Here is a 17,467-nt window from a genome sequence, read left to right as displayed (position 1 = left end):
TATTGGGTTTATTGTGACGAATCCCTCAGGGCACAGGGGAACATTGGAATTTAGGCGGCTAAGCGCCGTCCTCACTGGCTTAGGGGAAGAGGATGATGAAATCAACGCGGCGACTGCAACAGATTCTGCGCTCCCGCCCAACTAACTGAGCATCCTCGCAGGTGTGCCGGTGAGGCGCAGAGTGGGGGCGGAGCAGAATATACAAATAGCTGCACTTTGTAGGTTGAGGGAGGAGGGGAAACGATGCAAGGACACATTTCCTACTGCTGCACGTGCCTCGAGCTCCCCAGATTCCCTTCTTCCTTTTTTCCTTACCGCCCCACCAAGAACTTGCCTCTAGCTTGGGAGGGCCAGGCTGGCTCCCTCCCTTGCCCCCCACCCCCACCGGTTCAGCGCAGTGCATAGTGGGAATCGTAGTTTCCCCGATCTCGCACCTGCGCTGCAGAGCCGCTCCGAGAACTACAAATCCCAGTAAGTGGCGCGGCATTTTAGAGCCGGCTCCCTGGTTTCTTCTCCTGGTGGGTGTGGGAGGCTAAGAGGCCGGTCTTGTGAGTGGCTGGCGACTGCGGGATCCGCGAACCCGGAGCCGGGAGCCCGACGCGGGTGATGGTGCTGCTGCCGCCGCGGCCGCCGTTGCCGCCTGCATCCGGGGCCAGCTTGAGGAGAGCGCGCCGGCGTTAGGCGCGGGGAGGAGAAGGAGTCGACAGGCATGTGGCATCCTGCGCCGCCTTCTTTGCCAGTCCCGGGTACCTGGGCTCAGCTGGTGTGGATCGAGCGCACGGAGTTCCTCGGAGGCAGCGCTGGCCAATGACCCGGCTCCCCTGCTGATGAAATAACCTCTCCGCTCGGCCTCGGGGGCGGGGGAAGAGACTGCAGGGGGCGGCGCCCGGGGGCGGGCGGGCGGTGTGCTGATCGCGCGTTTGTTTTTGCTAGGGTCCCGGGCTAGCGGGCAGACGAGCGCCGGAGTCATGCAGCGGGCGGCAGGCTTGGTGCTGGGGCTGCGCGCCGGCTGCTGCCCGCGCTCCCCAAGCTGGGGCCGGGGCCGGGGCCGGAGCTGGAGCAGCGCGGCCGCCGAGGCCTCGGCGGTGCTGAAGCTGAGGCCGGAGAAGAACGGGCGCCAGCGGATCTTGACGCCCGAGTCCATGAACCCTCTGGTGAAGGCGGTGGAGTACGCGGTGCGGGGGCCCATCCTGCTCAAAGCTGGCGAGATCGAGATGGAGCTGCAGCGGGTGAGGGGGAGACGGGCACCGGGGAGGGGGCGCCAGCCCGCGCAGAACGCTGCCATCTCTGCCCTGCCCCCCAGTGCGTGTTCATGGACTGAAGTTTAGGAGCTAGGGGGCAGAGCCTCGTAGGAACACCCAGGCTTTAGATGGAAATGTCGGGGCCGGTTGGAAGAGATCCTCCATCCACCAAGTTCATTTTATAAAAAAAGAAACTGAGGCCCAGAAAAAGGGAGTGACTCCCCTAATGAGGCACAGAATCCTTATAAGTGGCTGAGACCGATTAGAGCCTTGGTCTTCCAGCTCCAAATCCTGACCTGTTTCTCTGGGTCTAACCTCACCTGGGCAGAGTAGGAGTCTGAGAAATCCCATCAGTTTCCGGTGTCCAACATGAAGATCATCATTTCTCTTGACCTCTCAGAGTGGCTCCTCAAGACCATTCCTTGTCACTCCTCCCTCATAGGAGACCCTTGGCACAAGAGATGTCTTTTTATCCCTTTTCCATCCTCAGGAGGCAAGGTTACTTTGATCTGGAGGGACCTCTCTCTTCTGGCTGCCCTACCCTCTTAGAGTTTGGAAGTTTTGGGGAGGCAGAATTCAGGTCCATATAGGGGAAAACACTTAGAGCTGTCCAAAACCAGAATGAAAACCTCTGAAAACGGTGAATTAGTGGTCTTTTGCATGTCTTCATGCAAAAATGCTATGACCATTTGTTGGGTTATTGTAAAGAAGACTCCTTGTCTAGAAGAGTTTGGCAAGGTGATCTTATCCATGACCTACGAGGTACCTTCCAACTCGAGCTTCTGTGATTCTGTGAATTTGTTGGTGAAGGACTCCTTGCCCCCCACTTTGATGTTGGCTGGGTTTAGGAATAGGTGGGGCTGAGAAGAGTACATTAGAATTCCTTCTTCCCTGCCTGAGCTTGTCATCTTTGGAGTTTCTGGGTTGTCTTCCAAGTTTTTATTGATGCTCTTCCCCTGCTCTCAGGCTCTCTAGTTTTCTGTGTTCTTGGTCTGCTTAGGGTTGATTTCTCTGGCATTGGTAAAATGAGCCCAACAGCTCTGCATTTCATTTTTTTTTTCTGTGACCAGGACAAGTTTGGGTTGTACTGTTTGAGTTCACAGTGGTTGAAATCCAGAGTAGTATCAAAAGCAGCACCATGGTATAATGACTTTCTGTCTCTAGAGAACAAGGCTTGTTAGAATAAGTGAAGCAGGAAGACCAATGACTTTCTGTTCCTTTCCTGTCTGTTCTACACTCCTGGCCCTAAATGTTCTCCTTCTTCATTTGAGATGTCAGTCCTCCTAGCCTCTATAGAAAGGTCCCTTCTCACCAGGCTGGCTCTATTCTGTATTCTCGGCAGGGCACTCTCTTCCGGGCAGTACCGGCTGACCCCCAGCTCCACCTGGGATCAGGCAAAGATTAATGATGATAATACTGGTCAAGATGTGTGGGGATACTCCATTCTGCTGAGTCAAACTAACACAGCAACTCAAAGTACAAGTCTCATCATTGAGGTGTCATCATCATTGTCTCCTTCCAGGCATTTAGAAAGATCACTTCTGCTTTCTGGCAAGAATTGCTTCCATTTGTTTTTAATTCCCTAAACCAGGTGTCTGTCTCCTTGGTGGTAGGAAGGGACAGAGCAGGAAATAAGTAGTTTTTGTCTTCTCTTTCGTAGTTTGGAATGCCAGAAACAATCCTCTTTGAATCTTTACTCCCAATAAACCAGATAGAAATATCCTTTAACTTTTTGTTATTGGTCAATCCTGTCTTTGCTAAATATGATTTCATAGGTGTGTAGGGCACTCCCAGTATAGAAACTTCCTTGAATTTGGCAACTCCTCTGTAACTGGAGGGTTACTTAGGACACTGAGAGATTAAACTATTTGCTGAGAGTCAGGTGGCTAGGCATTTGGCCAAGGTTGGACTTGAATCCAGGTTTCCCTGACTTCAAGGTTAACCTCTTCTATCTTGATGGCACACTGAGCTAGTAATTAAGAGAACTAGGCTCTAGTCCTGGCTTTGCCAGCAACTGTCACTGTGTCACCTTGTGCAACTCACTTAACTGCTATGGGTCTCAGTTTCCTACATTTAGAGCTGGAAGGGACCTCAGAATCCATTTAGGACAATATCTGCAGTTTACATACAGAGAAGGAAACTGAGGTCCCAAAACATTTCAGTATTATATCAGTGATGAATAGGAAAGCCAGGATTTGAACCTAAGTTCTCTAATGTCAAATCTAGCACTCTCTCTACTGGATCATGATTTCCTAACTTATAAAGTGAGGGGATTAGATGGTCTCTAATTTCCTTCTCACCAATTTTCCGTGAAATGCTTAATCTGTTTAAGACAGTCATCTCTTTTTGAAGAGTTTATGGACAGATATGCCTTTTACTGTAGTTTTTTCCAATGTTTCAACCCCATCAGTCAGATTCTTCCTAATGGTCCAGCTAGTCTTGTCCTGTTTTTCATTAAATCCATTTCCTTACATTCAGTCCTTTTATGAACCTAGAGAAAATTGATCATTGTTTTATTTTTATATCTATCTGTATATAGATATATATATCAATCACTGTTATAAGAGCTATTCTTCATTCCCTTAAAGACAATAATTACATCACTGTCCTCTTGTCCAAGTTTAAATGGCCCCAGTTCTTTAACCTGTCTCTATAGTCCCTATTTGCCATTATTATAATAATCATTGTTGCTCTCTTTAGAACCTCCTTTAGTTTCTCTGAATCTGTGACAAAAATACACTACTGCTATAAGGGGCTTCACTCTCCTTAACAATGACTCGTTGGAAGCAAATAAATGATTCTGTATGACTAGCTTTCTGTGGCAAGTCCCTCTAGGCCTCAGTTTTCTCCTGTAAAACGAGATTTGACTAAGATCAGTTTTAATGTCCTTATGTTATAGCTTAATCGATGTAGAGGTGGATGGAAACTAAGTCTTCTAATTCCAAATCCAGCGCTCTTTTTACTTTACCCTGAAGTATATCTGTGACTCTTCACCTGAGGATGTCCTAGCAACATTAGATGCTTTCTTATTAAACAGAGAGCTTTGTACTGCTGCCCAGTTTTGAGTTCTTTGCAGACATCTTATTGAGGACCACCTCTCTGTTCTTTGAAACTTGACTTTGGCATCCAGCTGAGATATGGATGGTTGTTTCTCATTCTTTTCAGTAGGTAACAGAGAGTAGAATTTGTCCACCGGCCTTAAGAGCCCGGAGGCTCTGCCCTTTCTGACTGAAGAGAAGAAAATCCATGCATTGAACTGCTGGGGGTGGGTGGGGAATGGAGAGGAAGAGATACAGGGAGAGAGGGGATGGGAGGGAAGTTAACTGAATCTGAATATATATTATGGGAACTAATACCCTTCCTAACTACCAAGAGGGCAGCTGTGCTGCTACTTTAAGCCAATTCTCTTCTCCCCCAACCAGAACTGTTGCAAGAGATGCCTAATAATTCTCCTTGCTACCAATCTTGCCTCCCTCTGATTCATCTTCCATTATATTTGTAATTTCCTTAAGGCAAAGCCAGAAAGTTTCTACACCCCTGCTCAAAGGCCTTTAGTGAATCCCTATTGCCTGTACGAATAAAATTCAGACTCTCCAGCTTATTTTTTTTCTTTTTGGCTTTTTTTTGGTGAGGCAGTTGGGGTTAAGTGACTTGGAGTCACATAGCTTATAAGTGTCAAGTGTCTGAGGCCGGATTTGAACTCAGGTCCTCCAGACTCCAAGGCCAGAGCTCTTTCCACTGCACCACCTAGCTGCTTCACCAGCTTATTTTAAGGCTGTCCACAGCCTGTCTTCAACCTACCTTTCTATGATTATTTCATATTTCTCCTCTTTACCATCTTTGTTTTCCAGCCAACTGGCCTGTTATAGAATCACCTATTTAGGAGTTGGAAGGGATCGTAGAATTTATCTAATCCAACCCCTACAGTTAACATGTGAGGAAACTAAGACTCAGTAATGAAGTTGGTTTCTCCTAAGTTTCCCAAGTGGCAGAACTGCTATTTCAACCCAAGTCCTCTGACCACAAATCCAGCAGTCTTTCCATAGCACAATGGTGGTATTTTTTTTTTCAGCTGTTACCCAAACTTGATGTTACATTTCCTTTTTTCACAAACTCACACAAATTCCCCTCACCCTGCCCCAACATCTACATGCTCTACCTCCTTATTTTCACCTCTTTTCTTCCTTCAAGAATCTGGCTTAGTCCTAAGTTTTCATGATCATTCCCTAACTAGACCCTCAGTTGTCAGTACTCTCTCTTTCTTGTCAAATTGCCTTGCATTTAATTATCTGTTTTTCATGGGATATATTCTCTATCCCTCCATCTTTTATTCCCTGCCCCTCCCCAAAATATAAGCATCTTGAGAGCTAGGATGCTTTTATTTTAATGTATATATCTCCAGTACTTAGCTCAGTGTTTTTGTGCTATAGTAGGCCTTCAGTAGACTGAATCTGATTTTGATTCGAACAATGCTCTGTAGGTGCTCAATAAATGTTGAATTGATTCCCACACTGACTCCCTACTTCTCTATGAATTTTTTTGCCACCTTGAAGCATTTCAGCCGTGACAGATAGGTACTAGGAGTAGCGTGTATAGTAATTGTTCTTGAACAGGAATTTCAAAACACAAATATAATAAACATTTATGAGGCACTTCCCTGTGCTAGACACTGGGGAAGATACAGTATTTAGGTAAGACATTTCTGATGTGAGCACGCTGATTCAAAGTCAGTAAACATTTGTTGAGCTCCTCCTACATTATATACCACATTTCTGTGACACTCCAGGGTATGTTATGAGATATGCATTATAAAGTTAGAAATCAAAAAGTGTTTTGTGGGAACTAAGGGAGAAGGCCCCCACCTGAGCTTTTCTCCATCTTGCCTCATTTTTTACTCAGTGTCTATTTAGCCAGCTTTGCTACAATGGCACTTAAGAACTAAGATTGGTACATATTGATATGCCAGGTGGGAGGTGAAGAGGATTTCATGTTTTTTTGAGGTTTTCCCCCTCCCTCTTAATGCCTGAAACTTGGACCATCTGAAAAATAAAGACCAAATCTGGTTCTGGTCGTTCAGGTTTTTGTTTGTTTGCTTGTTTTGGCAGTTGAGGTTAAGTGTCTTGCCCAGGGTCACACAGCTGGTAAGTGTCAAGTGTTTGGTCTGAGGCCACATTTGAACTCGGGTCCTCCTGGTTTCAGGGCTGGTGCTCTATCCACTGAGCCACCTAGCTGCCCGTGGTCATTCAGTTTTGAAAGGGGAGTTGGGAGACCTGCTGGAAGGCCTTTGCCAAACCGCCCTCTACTAGTGCCTTCCCTCTGAGATTACTCTTGTCTATTCATGTATCTTGTAGGTACATAATCATTCGCATATTGTTATATTAGAATACAACTTTGAAGGCAAGAGAACATTGTCATTGACCTTCTGTGCATCCCCAGCATTTACCATAGCGCCTGGCAATTAGTAAATCCCTGTTGACTGCCTGACTGGTGTGGTTTTGCCCTCAAGTTGTTGTGTAAAACTTGGACAGCTCACTTAACATGTGGACCTTGATTTCATCATCTGTAAAATGGAGATAGCAGTACCTGCCTTCTGACCTCCAGGTCACGGTTGGGAAGTTAACCTGACACCGTGTATTTAAAGAGGCTCAGAAAAGCAGTAATCAGTGCAGAAATGCAAAGAATCATTTATTTTAGTTAAGCTTGGATTTTCCTTTCTCCTGAACAATAGGGGTTGCTTGTTGGAGAGACTGAGTTAAGGCATTACATGTCATGTAATTGATGCTGAAGATTGGTGCTCCTCAACCTTTGCCCTGAAACCTCTTCCTCTTCCCCCACTCAGTCTTGGGCAAAGCGGGCTGACGCTGTGGGGCTCCTCATAGGCTGCTGCTGATGCAGCAGTTTCTTGAAAACCCTGGCTGCTAACTTCTTGTTGATCTGATGGACACGTATGTTTTCACTTCCTCTTGGTTCTCTCACTGGCTCCTCCGCCCTCGGTTAGCCCTTCCTTCAGACTCCCCTCTTTCCCTAAGTCCGAGCACTTTGCTCATGAAATTTGAAAGGGGATATAGATAACAAGAGGACTGGTTCCCAGTTGCATATATAATACTTTATAGTTGATAAAGCATTTTCTTCATAGCAGTCTTCCTGGAAAGCTGGGCCACTGGTCTTTTTGACCAGTCCCTTTCCCTGGAGGAACAGCTGTTACTTACAGTAGAAATGTTCTCACAACAACATTTTAGGATAAGTAATGCAGGTATTAGGCCATTTTGCAGAGGAGAAGACTGAGTTTCATAGGCGTGGACTACTCAAGGTTATATAGCCAGTAAATATTGGAGCCAGGACTCAAACCTAAGTCTTTTGACATCTGTATCTGGTGTTCTTTCCACAGCCTTATCTTGTGGGTGCAGATGTCACTCTTTTGGGAGCAGCTGGACTTTAGGTGCCCAGCCACAGCAGATCCTTCCAGTTATCATTGACAAAAAAATCTCAACAACTGGACAGTTTGAGCAGTCTTCCCCTGGAGACAGGGAGCTGCTAGAGTTTGGTGTGTACTAGGCAATTAGACACTTGGAGCCCTGATCTATAATCTCTTCTTAATAACCTGGTCGGGCTATTTCTGGCTTCTGGCTTCTGGCTTCCTGGAGAGGACTGGGTGGAGAACTTATATAATCCAAAGTCTTGTTTCTTCCCCTTGATTTTGATTTAAGATATTGAGCCTTCCCCTGCTAAGTTTCTGGTGTCCTTCGGGGCTGTATTTGTAGCCCTGAGCCTGACTGCCACTGCTTTGTCATGAAGCTTTCTCTTCTCTGGTGTCCTTTGGAAGTATTTGTTGGTAGGAGGTTGCCAGGGCCAAGGCTTTTAGGAGATGAGTTTATGAGGTTCCCCTTTGTAGTGACTCTTGGGTTTCTACAAGAGTCTCAAGTTAACTTTTCATCCCGCAGTCTGTGATCCTTTTGGTCAGGAGCAACAGGCTTTTGAACCAGGGCTTTTGCAGAAAGGATCAAGAGACAGGAGCCAGAGGGCACGTCCCTCCTTCTTAGTATCTTGTGGATTCAGCTCCCCCTTCTCCTGGGCAGTCTGTCCTAATCCAAACTGTCTTTGTTCACTGTGAGCAGTAACCACAGGTATCACCCAACATTTATCGTCTTCCTGTCCTATGTCAAGTACCCTGCTAGGCCTTGGGGATACAGAGTCAAAAATTAAGCCATTCCTGACCTCTAGCAACTTAGATTTTATTGGGGGAGACATGTATACCGATAAGCATACACAAAATATATATGAAATAAGGAAAGTAGAATTAGCAACTGGTAGGGGGCAGAAATTGGGAAAGTCATGAGAGAAATTTTGAGCTGAGCTTTGAAGGATTTTAGGAGGTAGAGGTGAGTCAGGAGCTCATCCTAGAAGTTAGTAACAGGGGGGCAGCTAGGTGGCGCAAAGGATAGAGCTCCAGCCTTGAAGTCAGGAGGACCTGAGTTCAAATCTTGCCTCAGACACATAACAGGTATTAGCTGTGTGACCCAGGGCAAGTAATGTAACCCCAATTACCTAGCAAAAAGCAAAAAAAAAAAGTTAGTGACAGTCAGTACAGAGGTACCAAGATGGCAGATGGAATATTGTATGAAAAGAACAGCAAGAAGGCCAGAAGGGGAATAATGTGTAACAAATCTGGAAGGGTAGTTTGGAGCCAAGTTGCAAAGGGCATTAAATCCCAAATAGGAGTTCATATTTGATCCTAGAGGTAATGGGGTGTTATGGGAGTTTATTGACCAGGTTGAAGCATAGTCAGACCTGGCATCTGTGGAGGGTGGATTGGAGAGGAGTTAACCTGAGGCCATACTCTGGTAGTAGTAATAACGACTACAATAATAACAACAACTTTTTGCCTCTGCCTCTGCCTAGCACTTTACATTTGTCAAAGCCCATTCACATGCAAACAGCCTTGGGATGAAGCATGTAGGGCAGAAATTGTCATCCCCATTTGGCAGAAAAGGAACCGTAAGCACCAAGGTGCAAGAAGACTCCTTCAAGATTGGATAGCTAGATAAATTCTTTTGTAAAGACACATTTGTATTGGCATCTTCTGGTTTGCGTTGTCTAAATTTTTTCCTAGATGGTGTTAAATCTGAGACTAGAGCTTCGATCCCCCGACTCCCAAGCCAGGACCTTTTAGCTTTCCTACTTGCCCTGAAAAGTTTGGGTTTTTTTCTTTCTTTTTTTTTAAACAAAGAAAAAACTTAGAATTTTTTGGGGGGGGGGTGGTTAGGAGGTAGAAATGGAAGAGAGTTTAACTTCCTTAAGAAGTCTTAAGAATTTTCCTTGCTGACTCTGCTGCTGGATCATCTTGGTGGGGCTGAGAGAGACGCACTTGTATATATGGCGAGTGCTCCACCCCTAACCTGATAGGATATTAGTTAAGCAGAGGGAGATTAGATTGGAGAGTGGGGTGGGGGGTGGAGGTGGGGTAGGATTACAGCAAGGAGGGATCCTCCCAGCCCTGTAAATATCTGTGGCTTTACTGCTCTAAGTTGGTGAAGGGGAGGGCTACCTGGTGAGTGCTGTGGATAGATTTAGACCAGGCTGGGTGTGGGGCATTGGAGAAGGGTAATTGTCTCCCAAATATCTGGGGTAAGATGTATATAATTAGGGGTTGTAGTCTACCTTTGAGGACTTGATCTTCATATGCCAGCATAGGTAGACACAAGTATTTGGGGGTGGGGGTATGTTAATAGATTGTTTCTTCCCATGGCTGCCAGATCCCCAGGGGTTTACCAGGGAAAGCATCCCTTCCCTTGTTGGAAAACCAAACCTCATATTTGCATCTCTGTGTCTTGGCCCCTGCCTCAGTAGCTAGGCAGCCTGGTGTACCTCTCCCCCCTCAAAAGGACTCAAATAGCTATTTGAAATGAAATAGCTATGCTTTGGAGGGGAGATGTTGGGGGGAAGGTTCTGTGGCTGACTTCCCTGCTCCGAAAACCATCTATCATTGGGCTGTCTCAAGGACACACAGAAAAGAGAAATTCAACATTCCCAAGCCCCCTACAAAGCAAGCTTTGAATCCATTGGGTGAAACAGAGAGTGAAGAAGTTGGCCAGGGGAAGAGGGCTAGGGGCAGGGGGGTGGGGTTGTTCCCAAGTGTTATTCTTATGCAGGATAATGGGCCTGCAGTGAAGTTGTACAGCTGTGTTTTGGTTGCTTGCTGTCATGCCAGTGACAGGTTTGCTTCCTTCCAGTGCATATATTAATTTGGAGCCATGGAAATTTCATTCAGTTGGTTGTGCCGGGGGAGCCCATGGGAGTGGGCCAGGCTGACAGAGAGATCTTTGTGCCAGCAAGCCAGGCTGGTTTCCAAGGTGCTATGGGACTGTGGGTTTAGGCTTCTTTCTCAGGGCCGGCCCCTTGACCACGTAGTTTTGGAACAAGTTCCCTGGAGAGTCTGCTGATTTGTCCTCTTCTCAGTTTATCTCCCTCGCTTCACTCCCCTGCCCCTTTCTCTTAGTATCTCTCTCTTCTGGTTCCTAAACATCTCCATGAGACTGGACTCAATTCCCATGTGTCTGGCTCTCTTTCATAGCTGCCACCCCTCCCCCACCTCCCCACAGGCTGGGCTTGGGACGAGGGAGACGTGGCCTGGATTATTAGGCATCTCTCCTGCCAATCTCTCCTTCCAGCTCTCGGAAGATAGATGTGTTTGGCTTCCATGTCACTCTGAGATCCCTTAAAGGAAATCCTTTGGTGGTGGTGGGGGTCTTCCCCAAGTGATTTCTGGGGACCCTGAAGCAAATGTAACTTTTCTCCTTCTGTGAGCTGACCCAAAACAGAAAGAAGGAGGTCTCAGGTTTGTAGCCTTCTACTGGAGTGAGACAAGGGATCTGAGAACCAAGGAGTGACCCTCCTTCTGCCATTTTCTAGTGGAGGGTACCTGGTTTTTTTATGATGCACTAGATTTGTGTCTATGCTATTAGTGATGTTCTTTTTTGGAGCTTTGGAGGGAAGGGGATTGAAGGGTTATCTTATCAGTCAGCTAGCATATCTTAAGCACTTGCTATGTGCCAGGAACTATGAACACTTCTTGTAGAAGATGGGACTTTATAGCTTAGGAGACATATAATACAAATTATATAATGTGTGTGTGTGTGTGTGTGTGTGTGTGTGTGTACATACACAATATGTAATACAAATTTATAGCGAGGAGACAAATGAGAGAGTTCTAGGCCTGGGGGAGACAACCAGGAGATGGAGATGAAGTAATGGAGGGTCTTGTTGAGGATCAGCAAAGAGGCTGCTGTTACTGGATTGCGAAGTACACATGGGAAAGATATAAGAAGCCAGGAAGGTAGGAAGGAGCAGGATTATGGAGGGCTTTAGAAGCCAAACAATGTCTTATATCTGATCCTGGGGAGAATAGGGAGCCACTGATCTTGATTGACTAGGGGGATGACAGTCAGACTTCTTTTTTATTTATTTATTTTGTTTCTTATTTTTTATTAGGCAATTGGGGTTAAGTGACTTGTCCAGGGTCACACAGCTAGTAAGTGTCAAGTGTTTGGTCTGAGGCCAGATTTGAACTCAGGTCCTCCTGACTTCAGGGCTGGTGCTCTATCTACTGCACCACCTAGCTGCCCTCAGACTTTTTCTTTAGGAAGATCATCTTGATAGGTGAATAGAGGATGGATTGGGGGAGTGGAGATGGTTGGGATCAATAAGGAGGCTGTTTCAGTGGTCCAGGTGTGAGGTGACAAAGACCTGTACCAGGGTGGTAGAGGTATCAAGAAAGAAGGGGTCTGTATGAGACCTTTCAAAAGGAGAAACAACTGAGACTTGATAACTGATTGGGTGTAGAAAATGAGGGAGTGAAGGGTTGAGCGTGACACCCAGGTTGGCAGCCTTGGTGATTGGGAGGGTGGTAGTGCCTTTGATGACAGTAATGGAGAAGTTACGAAGATGTCAGGGTTTGGGAGAAAAGATGATGAGTTGAGTTTCAGATGTCTGTGGGACACCAGTTCAAGAAGTCTAATTGGCAGCTGGGGATGTGAGCCTAGAGGTCAGGGCTGAACACATAGATCTGATAGTTACCTAAAGCACAGAGGTGATCACTGAAAACACCTCCTTTATGCAGCATTGGGCCATAGCGATAAGAGCTGGAAAAGACCTTATGGACCAGCTACTTCAGACTCTTCATTTTAGATATGAGAAAACCAAGGAAGACCTGTAAAAAAATAAGTAACTTGCTTAAGGTAGCTAGTAAGTAACTGAGTTGGAATTTGGACCTAGGCCAGTGTTCTTCCCACCATATCGTTCCACCTTTATCTGTGCTGTCTTATCTCATGCTAAGAGACTGTGCCTTATCTAACTTATGTTTCCCAGTGATGACCTCAGGGCTCTCTATTGCAATATTAATAATGGTGTGCATCTCCTTCTGATAATAGAGAGGTGATTTGTCAGTGTTAATAACTGACTTGGGTTCCAGTTCTGCTTTTGTTATACAGTTATCCTTTCCATATTGTGACCTTTCCCGATCCAGGTTTTGATATATTGTGGATTGGCATAAGAAATTAAATGGTAATTTTGGGGGACTTTTGTGGAAGCTGCAAATGACACATGAAGGCCAGCAGATGACACAGGAAAAGTTAGAAATTCAGAAATACATAAAATATATGTTGTATAGTATTATATAATATCAACATATTTTATCTTTTAATACCAAAATAATTCAGACTTCTGTGGTACAAAGGGAGGACCAAAAAATTTTATGTAGATTTTCTAGAGTGTGGGGGCACCATGTCTCTGACCCCCTCTATGTGGAAGGGATAACTGTACACTGTTTGTGTAACCCTGGGCTTGAGTTAGAATCATAAGCTTTCAATAAAACCTTTTTTTCCCTTCTCCCCTCCTTGGCATTTCAAGAGCCTTTTCTGCTGAATGCCCCCTCCCTCTTTCAATAGCCCTCCCCCCGCCATATGACCATTCTTCCAAGTTAGTGGAGGATTACATACATTTTCCTTTAGCCAAGTTGGGAAAAGAAGCTTCCACTGCTGGTGTTTTCTTTGGGGCCTGTGTAGTTACATCTGCCTCTTGAGGGGGTGGGAGGAGAGCAGTCTGAAGAATCCCAGCTATTTGTTCTGGAGGCAAAGATGAAGCTACCTTCACTGATAGACTTCCAATGAGAGTAAATGTCTCCAGGGGGCACGTGTGACCTGATCCTCCTCTGTTCCCTGTGTGTCTTCTCCTAATTCCTCTTTGCTGTGAGAGTGTTTCTCTGGGGGGAGTCAGAAACCTCAGGAACTTTCAAATCAAGTATACCTTGGTTGCTTCTGGGTACTCTGAGAAGTGATTATATCCTTTACAAAGCTATTATTGTAGCCTTTCAGGAGCATGGGTCTCTTGTGAGAATGCCATTCAGCATTAGTCTTTCTAAATCTGAGCCCTAGGTACCTATCAATTGGGGAATGGCTAAACAAGTGATGGTACATAAATGTAATGGAACACCCATTGTACTGTAATAAGCGATGAAGGGGATTGGTTTTGGAGAAACTTGGGAAGACTTATTTGAATAGATGCAGGGTAGAGTGAACTGAACCAGAACGTCTTATACAATGACAACAATATGGTAAAGACAAACAGCTTTGAAGGAATTGGGATTTTTTTTTTGGCTAGGCAGTAGAGTTAAGTGACTTGCCTAGGGTCACACAGCTAGTAAGTGTCAAGTGTTTTGTCTGAGGCTGGACTTGAACTCAGGGCCGGTGCTCTATCCACTGAGCCACCTAGTTGCCCCAAGAATTGAGAATTCTGATCAATGTAATGACCATCCACAATTCCAGAGGACTATCGAGAAAACAAGCAATCCCTCCTTGTTGGAGAGGTGAAGGACTCAGAGTACCAAATGATACTTTTTCTGGACATGGTTAATGCAGAAATTAGCTTAGTTTAACTATACATGTTAGTAACAGGGGTCTTGTTTTTCTTTCCTTCTCAATAAGGGTGGGAGAGAGAAAATAAAATTTTCTTTAAAATCTGGGCTCTGCCTACCCATAGGATCATAGATAGAGACCTCAGAAGCTGCCGAGTCCAGCCCCTTCATTTTACAGATGAGGACTGAGGTCCGGGGGTGTTAAGTATTTTGCCAACCATCACACAGATACTAAGTTTTGGGTGGGATTTGGACCTAGGACCTCCTACTCCAGAGTCATTGTTCTTTGTGTTGTAAAACACTGCCTCTATCCTATAAATAACCTGCCAGTGCATTGTGTTCTCTCCTTAGGGTATCAAAAAACCTTTCACAGAAGTCATAAAAGCCAACATTGGTGATGCCCACGCAATGGGCCAGCAGCCAATCACCTTCCTCCGACAGGTAAGGGCTCAGGCATAAGCTGTTTCTGATGGGGTAAGAGAAAAGTAATGTTGTTTAGTTTACATGGGAATGGGCTTGTGGGGAAAAACAAACAAACAAACCAAAAAACAAAACAAAAAACCCAGCCTCTAGCATGCTGTGTAGTCTGTGACCACTCAGCTCCTTTCTTCCTGGGAAGCAGCAGGCCCCAACTGCTGTGATAGATGTGCTTTTGAACTTGCTTGCATCATCTGCCTAATGGGAGCCTTCATCTCCAATTTCCAACATTCTGCTCTTGCTCTATAACCTCCATCTCCTTCCCCTTGCTCACCACCCAGCCCCACTGACCCTCTCTGATAGTTCTGCTGGCCTTTGCAAGCAGGGGCTCAACCTCACTGTTGCTGGAATCATCTGCTGAAATTGCAGTAATCCCTAGGATGTGGCAGATCTTTAAATAAGATTTCGTGGAGGAAACAAGTCTGATGCTTATAGGGCTTGGTTGTTTAGACTGGAGGAGATTCAAGATCACGGATCTAGAGCTGGAGGGCTATTGGAGGTCTTGTCACACCACCCTGTCATTTGACAGTCCCAGTAGAGTTTGGGGGACTTGCTGAAGGCCACACACATAAGTGGCAGTCAAGATTTGATCCTGACTGCATCCACATCCATCACCCTTTCCACAGTACCACTCTTGTTTCCCTTGGTGTGGTGGTAACAGTGGTAGGGGCCACGATTGTAGCCTTCAGGTATTTAGAAGGCTCTCAGCAGGAGAGGGATTAGACTTTTTGTCTGCCTTGGTTCTAAAGGGTAGATCAAGAAACCTGGAAGTTGCAAAGAGGCAGTTTTAAGTTCAGTGTGAGGAACACTTCCAGACAATTAGAACTGTCCAAGAGTGGAATCTGCTGCCCCAGGAGGTAATGAGTTAAGTCTCATCAGGGGCCTTGATGCTCACTTCTCAGGGGTCTCGTAAAAAGGATCCTCTCTCTGAATACAGGGAGGACTAGAAAACCCCTGAGGTTCCTTCTGCCTCTCAGATTTGGAGATACAGGGATAGGAATCTGACATTTCCAGGGATTCCTGTGTAGTGCCTTAGAGGTCCATGTTCAGCACTACCAAGGTCATGGAGAAGAGGGTCATAGGAGGAAAGGCGATCTGAGGGGCATGTGGAGGCAGTTCTTATAACCCTGGTGGGGGGGGCAGGGGACAGAGATGCACAGATAGAAACAGAGCTCTGGAACTCTCTGAGGAGGTAGCAGTTAAGACTAGTCTCTTTGTGGTTCTGTAAGCAGGCATACAGATAATCAGAACACCATGTATGCTAAAAGAGCAAGAGGAAGAAACAGTCTGGGGGATTGCTTTGTTTTAAATATTCTCTCTAAAGGAGCTCTTTCCAGTGCTCCATTAAGCCCTGCTGGGTTCTGCTGTTGGGAGGGGTTATCTGTCTCTGAATACACCTGGCCTAAGCAGGATCTGGAGGAGTCCCCAGGGAGCCCTCAGTCCTCACTGGGAGTCTTTTCATTTTGCCCTATAAAATACAGCCAGAAAGGTGCCCCAAGACCTGCTTTTGTTTAGCATAACAGCATAGTCACTATTTTTCTTTTTTCAAATGGACAGTTCGTGAGACCAGGACAGCCTTGTAAACAAGTATAGAAAACTGACCTGCCCCCACATGCCCTTTTCCACAGCCTGCCTGGCTTCCCCCACCGAGGGAGTCTTGGCATTGAGAACAAGTGACTTCACTGTTCCTTTTTCCTCCTCTCTGGGCAACCACTGTTTTTATTTACCCTAGGCTTGTAGGTGAGTGACTAGCTTGGGCTTGAGTTAATAACAGCAGCAGCGACAACAACAACAATAATAATAATAACAATAAAGAGCTTACATTTCTGTAGTGCTTGGAGGTTTAGGAAGTGCTTTTCCATACAACCCTGTGAGATGAATCCATGCAAATGTCATTATTGTCCCCATTGAGAGGAAATGGTCACTTGGACAAAACAACTCCCCCAGGGTCCCTCCGGAAGTGTTAGAACTATGATTTGAACCTAGGTTTCCTGAGTCTTGTCTGCAGCATCGCAGAGGGTATATGTGTTACAGGAGAAAAATAGTTTCCTTGTCCTAAAAAAGGGAGCTTGACTCTGACGACTCTTAATCAGCTGTTGCCCGGTCATGTTGTAGGCCCTGTGGGAGTGGGTAAGGGGTGGTCTGGAGATGAAAAGCGACTGAGGGACGGAGAAGTTTTTTGTCTATATACCCTCTTCCCCACATACCTTAGCAGACTATTCTGCTGACCTTTTCAAACAGGGACTGGCCTCACTTTTGCTGGGGCAAGCTGCTGAAATCAGAAAAATCCCTGATTTGAGTCCCAGGGCATGTCAAATCATTAAATAAGATTTCTTGGAAGAAACAGACAAAGTGGGGGGCCAGGGAGGGTGGGAATGAGAAGTAGAGGGTGGAAAAAAAAGTCAAAGCGTTCATTAAGTGGACTGAAACTTAGCTTGAGGGGATTTGAAATGGTTCTGCCTCAGATAGACCCTCTCTGCACATCTACCCGGTGTACCCAGTAGCCTGGAAAGCTGCAGGACACAGATTGGTCTTGTTTCAGCTTTTTTCATCTGGCAACTCATTGCTGAATGCTGCTCCTTCTGGCTACGTGTCTTCCAACTTGGAAAGCTGTGGTTAGGAGGACAGTAAGAGTGAGCAGGGCAAAAGGAAGAGGAGCCTTAGATTCTGAAGGCAGAAGGGGGACATCTTCTGTGAAAGATGTTAATTAGCTTTGGTCCACCTCCATCCAGTGCCTTATGCTTCTTGATTTCACCTTTCATGAAAACGTGCAGTTTGAGCCCCTAACTCAGGCAGGGCTTCTTAACTGGAGCTCTGTGAACTTTAAAAAAAAAATTAAATA

At 45.8% G+C, this 17,467-nt stretch overlaps 1 protein-coding gene across 2 annotated transcripts in view; it reads left to right on the top strand.

Annotated features, from left to right (window-relative positions):
- The first annotated feature begins 525 nt into the window (after positions 1–525).
- GPT2 (glutamic--pyruvic transaminase 2) overlaps positions 526–17,467 on the top strand; it is a 51,694-nt gene continuing 34,752 nt past the window's right edge. The window contains exons 1-3 of one of the 2 annotated variants that reach the window (XM_020985097.2): positions 526–707; positions 934–1,229; positions 14,500–14,589. In XM_020985097.2, coding sequence (XP_020840756.1) covers positions 969–1,229; positions 14,500–14,589 — 351 coding nt within the window. In that variant the 5' untranslated portion in view covers positions 526–707; positions 934–968. Of the gene's footprint in view, positions 708–900; positions 1,230–14,499; positions 14,590–17,467 lie in introns of those variants that run through there. The other variant, XM_020985098.2, reaches the window with a different exon arrangement.

This window comes from Phascolarctos cinereus, unplaced genomic scaffold, assembly GCF_003287225.1.
Source record: "Phascolarctos cinereus isolate Bilbo 61053 unplaced genomic scaffold, phaCin_HiC Scaffold_2;HRSCAF=192, whole genome shotgun sequence".
Lineage (NCBI taxonomy): Eukaryota > Metazoa > Chordata > Mammalia > Diprotodontia > Phascolarctidae > Phascolarctos > Phascolarctos cinereus.
Note: the sequence above shows the minus strand (reverse complement) of the source record. Positions and strands in the feature narration are given on the sequence as shown.